This window comes from Limulus polyphemus, unplaced genomic scaffold, assembly GCF_000517525.1.
Source record: "Limulus polyphemus unplaced genomic scaffold, Limulus_polyphemus-2.1.2 Scaffold113, whole genome shotgun sequence".
Classification (NCBI taxonomy): Eukaryota; Metazoa; Arthropoda; class Merostomata; order Xiphosura; family Limulidae; genus Limulus; species Limulus polyphemus.
The window spans coordinates 646,274-653,662 of record NW_013665723.1 but is presented as its reverse complement, the minus strand read 5'-3'; the positions used below and the strand labels follow the sequence as shown (position 1 = coordinate 653,662).

Genomic DNA, 7,389 nt, shown 5'->3' with positions numbered 1-7,389 from the left:
TATGCGATTTTGGATAGGATATTTTTTACTCTATCGTAATCTGGAAACTAGTGCAAATTCAGATTCCAGATATCGAAAGGAGTTCAAACTTTTATCCAGAATCAACCCACCCACTCGCAGATCAAATGTTAAATTAATTCAGTCTTGTCATTAGATAGCAGCGTGTTTAGTGTATGCTAATACACTGTAGATGAAAAATGGAATACCACAACTTAGCACTCTGACAAAAATAATACTTTGTTAAAATATTTCTAGAGCGATAAAAGGTTAAGTAAATATTTCATTTTATTAGTTTTTCTCAGGAAACAAAAAATTAATTTGACTAATTTAACAATGGAAAGACAGCATCACGAAGTTCAATAAGTTATTGTGTTTAAAAACTGGTAAAAATAAACATAATTTAAACGTTTTAACTTTCTATTAGTCTAAAGTTTAATATAAACGACAAAAACATTACCCCTAGGTTTCCTCGAAAGATTTTTAAGACAAAGCTAAAGTTAATTTAAAATAAAAGATATATCATCGCTAGGTAACATGTTCATGTCGTCTCTCTATATAACATACATACTAAGCTTGGTGAAAGTCTATTAAAACTGTAATAGGAATTGATTTAAAAAAAATGCTTCTTGCATTTTGCTATAAAGTTAATTTAAAAGGATATACCTTTATAGGTATTTGTCATCGTTCCCATACTTAGAGAACCGTCTTTAATAACAATTATGGTCCAGAGAAACTATCAGAAGTACCGAAACAGTTTACAGTTAGATTAATACCAAAACAATTTATTCTACTGCATTGTTGGTTGTAGCGAGTTCCTTGAAAATATTCCTTGCAAAAATATATTTTACCTACTAGTAAAGCCAGTATATTCTCAACTTAAAAATATATTCATACTTGTGAGTAGTCGCAAAAAATAGAGGAATTCTATAAATAATATTATATACGATACGATCAAAGTGGAGTACACTTTTGAAATATGAATAATTTACGAGATTGAATACTGGGAAGTGTTTAATACGGTGAAATTATGAGTTTCATTCTATTGTATGCAAAGCTATTTTGATATAGTAACAGATTACGTAAAGAGAATATGTAACAGTTCTTTCAGAAAAGCTTACACAACGGATTATATATTACGTGGTTCTTCAAAAAATAATGAACAAAACAACAATATTGAATAACTGCAAAATACCATATTTTTATGTCTTGTTTTACTCCAGTTTGAGGTATAAGAGGTTGACATTAAAATTATTTAAAAAATGACACAATATAAACAGCATAAATCTACTATTAATTTGAAGTTAATTCTTGTCCCACTAAACTAAATGCACAGTATTTGAATAAGTTGTTGTAGTAGTTAATATTTCCCAAGTTAAAAAAAATTAAAGTGATGAAAAGCTTCTGGTTATTTATTGTGATTATGTTTTGTGGCTAGTAAATTTTTGATGAATTATGAGATTTTTCTAATAATTGTTAATATAGGGAATAATTAAATATTTTCAAATTTTACAAAAACATTAAGAAAATAATAATTCGTGATGGTCAGTTTTTACTAGTTTTGTAAAGAGTAAGGGAATGTGCGTTATTATTTTGCTTAAGAGAAACTTCCCATATGTTATCTGAAACAGACGTTCAAAGTGTTGCAAATTATTAAAGATTAATGAAGTGCGAAATATTATCCACGAACTGTCACACTAGCAACGGTAAAATGTATATTTTAAACATATCTCAAGGCTTTTAAAATGTTAAAAAATGTATGTGTTTTACTTAGGCACCGTTTTAAATTTTTGCAGGATGATAATGTTGGAACTGGTGATCAGCTAATTACATCTAATTCTTAACTATTTTCCTTTATTGTATTTAGATGCTACCAGGGTAGACGAGTGTAGAATATTCTTTGAAATCTATGTTGAAGTTAAAGGATGATAAAAAATAATCAATAGAAATGTGTTAACGCATTGCCTCATTTTTACTTCAAGAAAAAAAGAAATAGGAATGAAACTCAGAGGCATTGCCTAAAAACCATAACAATAATGGCCTATGTCTGGTTTACTTTCAAGATTCAGTAAGAAAGATATATTAGTTGCTTTTGAACTTGAAAGAATTCATATACTGCTATTGAAATTTCTATAAAAATTAAGTTTTAACACTTTCAAACAAAAATATTTTATCTGTGATTTCATAATATAAATATTTTACAATAATTATTAACTATAGAAATGATCTGAAGATTCGAAGTGCAAAATTACTCTCGTTTAGAAGATGTCAATTATGCGTTAGAGAAATTTAAAAATTGTTAATATAATAGTGGAAACAATGCGAAGTTTTAAATTAGAAAACGGTTATCATCTAGTCGAAATACTTATGTATGTTTTGTATTGTATGTAATCACAAATGCAGACAGTCAGAATCCTCTAGACATTTAAGCAGTAGTTAATATTGGACATTTGAATACTTAAGGAAATTCGGTGTTTCTTGTTCCTGTTTTTTTTTTTTTCATCAGGAACATAGGATCATAAGGCTGTGAATGAGGAATAGTCTTAAAATAAATTTAAGTGAAATTTCAATTATTAAAATCTATTTTATGTAAAATCATTTTTTGCTTTTCTGAATAAGTGTTTGATGGCACGTATAACTTTAATTCATCCAAACTCTCACGTGTTTAAGGAAATTTATTTTTAAGCTTTGAAAATTAAGAAAAACATATTTGATTAGAAAGCTATGAATTAATCAATTTCAGTCGTAATTTACTAAAAGTTTTGCTTATTCGCATTAATCTAAATAAAATCTGATTGTTAATATTTATGCCTCTTCTTTAGGTTTTTATATCTTTATGTTATATATGCTATTTTTAAATAGTTTTTGATGTTTCAATTAATTCCTTTGTTAATTTGGTGATAAACGCTGATAAAATTCACCCGTGAAAAAACAGATAGTAAAAACACATTAGAAGTGAAGTGCAGTTATTTTATTACTGATAACTTAAAGACTATACAGACGACAAACAAAAGCTGTTAAAGCATAAACAAGCTAAATAAATTGAAATATTTGAATATTTTTACATTTGAATATATGCAGGGCAGACAAACTACAGAACACGCGGCAGAAACGAAAAAGCTGGTGACTGGACGAGTGACTGGGGATGTAAATTCTGCGAAAATAAAAATTGCATATAATTAATCTTTTGAGTTGTAAAAACAAAACTGCAAAAAATAATACATTCTTTACATTGAAAGATGTGTTCTAATTCAGAAATATATAAAAATATAAATTGACAATTCGTGAGACTTATTCATCTATTTGATGCAGTGTATCCATTTGCTCATGTGTTCAAGCAAAATGACACAAATCTAACTTATGTTTAGATCAAAATATTGTTTTTAGAACAAGTTAGTAGTTTCTTTTTCATGAAGACTCTTGCATTTATCGGATTTTAAGAAGTTAAACGTTAATTATTAAATATTTCCTATTCAACCCTATGAACGTTGAAAAAAGTTTACGAAAAAGCAACAATCTTGTTAATATTTTGATATATATGCAAAACTCCGTCTGATCAAATCAGGATACTGTAGATTATATCAACAGAATTACTCATAATTAATTATTTTGCTGAATATTAAAAAAGAAACATCTCTGAGTAGGAAATTATAATTTAACCCTAAAAAAAGAACATTTTAATAATACTTGCAATTTACAAAATATTTGTTCGCCACTGATGGCTCAGTGATGGGCTAGGGCTCCTAGATGACCAAGTCCAAGTCCTAGTCCGTAACCACCAACACCATAGCCATGTCCCAGTCCGTAACCGCCAATACCATAGCCATGTCCCAGTCCGTAACCACCAACACCAAAGCCACCTCCCAGTCCGTAGCCTAAACCATAACCACCGAATCCAACAGCAGGTCCGTGAGCAACAGCAGCTACGGCAGGGGCTGCAAATGCAGCAACAGGGGCGGCAGCAACAGCAGCAACGGGGGCAGCATGAGCCACACGAACGGTAGCTGGACCAACTGCGGGTATTCCAGGCTGGCTAGAGACGACGGCAGCAGCGGCAGGAAGGCTGGTGGCAGTGCCCTGTTCATTGGTATGGATTTTGGCGCGGAATCCAGCTCCATCAGCTACGTAGTTGACATTTCTGGCACGACCGTCGATATCTCTGATAGTGTAAGAACCAACCTGGTTGCCGTGAGCATCACCAGCTTCCCAACGTGAGTTGGATGCACCAAGAGGATCCGTAATGTGGTAGTTAAATCTGTAATTACCAAAATCCTGAAAGGAAACAGATATATAGTATTTTTTTTTATTAATGTCAGTTATGAACCTTAGGAGGGTGTTACTTATTTTCAAACTGACAGAGCTAATAATAAAAACGATATAGTATTAAATATCTCAGTCTTTTATATACATGTTGTGTATATATATACGTTGTCTATAGCTCAGAAACTTAGAAACCCAGTCAGAAACTGGGCATTTTTTAAACTCCTTGATTATTGATGATAAGTATGTATTTTTCTGGTTGTAAAACAAACTCTTTTCAAGGATCGTTCCCCTTTGACATACTACAATTAGACAGGATTGTAACTGCAACTTCAAAGTTACAGTTACAGTTAGACAGTAACTGTAACTTTATTGTAACTTCCTGCATGCCTATTTCTTTCTATGAATAAAATGATAGAACATTTTTTGGTTAACAACATTATATAGACAAAATGAAATTTTTTAAAGATTTTGTAAATATATTTTTTTAACCTCAATAGCGAGTACGTTCTGAACTAATGGAATGTCAATTTTTTAAACTGTTTATAATATCTTACACAATAAAAAATTGCATTTCTTTAAAATGCATTTGGAAAAGGCGTGACTTAAAATTTTGATAACTTTGGTTTTAGCTTTTTGCAACCTATGAACAAAGTTTGATTCCTAATTGAATGTCTAGTTAACTATCAAGAAATGCGTGAAAAAGATCTTATATTAAGTAAAAGCCAAGGTAATACTTGATTTTTTGATAATTTAAGAGTTTTTTGGTAACGAAAAGTCTTATAAATTACATCTATTTATCGATCTTTGAATATTTTTAGCTCACTGATAAATGTACAGATGAATGATCCTATCCTCCAATGAAGAGACTTGACTCACCACTGCCTCAACAAGCAACATAAATATTTTGTTTATTGGAAAAAATCTGACTCTTATGCCACTTATAAATCAGTTTTTTGCTCATTAATAGCGTCATTGAATATATAAGTATTTTAATAATAAAATATACCATATGAAATCCCTGCTATATCGGAATAAGCGAGGATTTTACCTTGAATTATACATTTTATGAGTATGTGCAGTTCACTGTTTCCTAAAACTCCATATACTCCACTTTCTCGTATTCTGTAAAAAACTTAGTTTATACTTTCGTTGTTGATGGTCCTTAAAATTCAATATGTATTTGAAAATACATTTAAAATGGTCTTCAAATACAGTTATACGCCAAGTATATTATTTGAGTTATTTTTTATACATTTTCCAAACATACTTACGTCTTGAGAACGAGAAGTTGTACTGACACCACCGGCAGCACCGTGGATGAATCCACCTCTGGCTACAGCTACGACGGCGAGCAACACGGCAATCTGTTCAAAGAGCAACTTTCAATTTAGCCATTTATACCAGTAAAGCAACATAATACTGAGCATCGACACGTCTTAGATATTCGTACTTGTTACTAATCTATTAAACAAGTTAGAGTGTTGAACATTCAATTAATTGTTGCAAGTTTTATCTGTAAGTTCTGCAGAAAAACAAAAAAACGAAACCACCAACTATAAATACCATTTTGAATAAAATAATTTAATATATCAAAGCGATTTGAAACATAGAAATATGGTTTTACGAATACTTACCTTCAGCATTCTGAATTATTAACCTGCTTTGAGTTCAGCGGTGACGGTAATTGAATGTGTGATGTGGAAATGATCTCCGCTGTCTTTTATATATTCCTAAAGTACGTTACAAGTAATAGGGATAACGTCAGACTGGTACAAAGGTAACGCAACCTTGGTCAGTACAGTTTTTGTTTTCCCCATTTTTTCTTTTTCTCTCTATCAATTTAGATAAAATATTGTTGTCTACCTTGAGTGTAGTATGTGTAAATCTATGTGACACGCAAGAGCTTCGACAAGTTTCGCATAATCGACTTGCAAGTTTTTCGTGAATTATGCCGAAATGCCACCACATACGAGGTCGTTTGTAGCCAGACTTTTACCTATACTTCCGCTATAACCTGGACCAGCCTAGTATGAAGGTGAACCACCTTGTTAAAGTGTCCCACCTTGTGTAATATGGGTTATGAGATAATATTACGATTAACTGACCTTGGATGTGAAACAGCTATGCATTTATAGAAACTGGTTCAAAAAGGGTGTGCCACTGTCTAACGGGTAGTTATGTTCTAGCTTTTATTATTTTATATTAGATAATAAGATTTCACATTTTAAGGTTTCAAATGTTGATGTTTCCTTTAGTTTTAAATAAACGATATGTATCTTTATCAATCACTGCTTTAAAGTAAAATTTTATTTAACATAAACTAGAAAATTCGATTGGAAAATTATCCAGAAAAAAATTCTCTAATGAAGGAATCTGGAGCCGAATAGAGGTAAAAGTGTGGAGCGTTTTCTCCAATGTTGTAGCACAAACCTTGGACCTTATGATTCGCAGCTCGGCATGCTAACCATTAGGTATACACACGGTCTGTATATTTTGTTATTCGAAAAGAAATTTACTAACAAGACATGCAGGTTTCAGAAAATGTAGCTTTTCTGTGACGTTAACTGCACTGAAAACGACAGAAAACGTCGAAGACAAGAGCTTTGATAAATATAGCAATACATTATCTAATTATAAAACAATGTGAAACATTGATGGTCATTTGTAACATATAACAAAATTACAAACTAATGAAACTTCATACTTTATATTTAATATAAAAATTACTCAATGGTGGTTTTCGTAATTAACGCTTACTTAAAAAGAAAAAACAACAACTTTACACGGTATTCTTTAGTTTGGTTGTTTTAAATCAAAGCCATAGAGGGCTATCTGCTATACCAAAGCGTGGTATCAAACGCTGAACTTCAGCGTTGTAAGTTCGTAGACTTACCGCTGTCCCACCGAGTGACGTATTCTTTAGACTCATCTAATCTCTTGGTCGCAGGCTCGAATCCCCATCCCACCAAACATGCTCGCCCTTTAAACCACGTGGACGTTATAATGTTACGATAAATCCCACTATTCGTTGGTAAAAGAGTAGCCTAAGAGTTGGCGATGGGTGGTGATGACTAGCTGCCTTCCATCTATTTTTCACTGCTAAATTAGGGACGGCTAGCCAGATATCTC

The 7,389-nt window shown here is 31.6% G+C and overlaps 1 protein-coding gene across 1 annotated transcript; it reads right to left on the bottom strand.

Moving 5' to 3' along the window:
- Positions 1-2,962: 2,962 nt before the first annotated feature.
- Positions 2,963-5,969, bottom strand: LOC106471567 (adult-specific rigid cuticular protein 15.7-like). The gene is made up of 4 exons (XM_013932173.2): positions 5,895-5,969; positions 5,532-5,624; positions 3,689-4,269; positions 2,963-3,151 (listed from the first exon to the last, which is right to left on the bottom strand). Exons 1-3 carry the CDS (start codon positions 5,901-5,903, stop codon positions 3,721-3,723), a joined length of 651 nt encoding a protein of 216 aa, XP_013787627.1. The 5' UTR covers positions 5,904-5,969; the 3' UTR covers positions 2,963-3,151; positions 3,689-3,720.
- Between the last annotated feature and the right edge of the window lie 1,420 nt (positions 5,970-7,389).

What these genes read in the sequence shown, in the direction of transcription:
- LOC106471567 (XM_013932173.2), bottom strand. An exon ending in CAACTTCTCGTTCTCAAGAC is followed by an intron (nt 4,270 to 5,531) that starts GTAAGTATGTTT and finishes GTTTCCTTTCAG; the next exon opens with GATTTTGGTAATTACAGATT.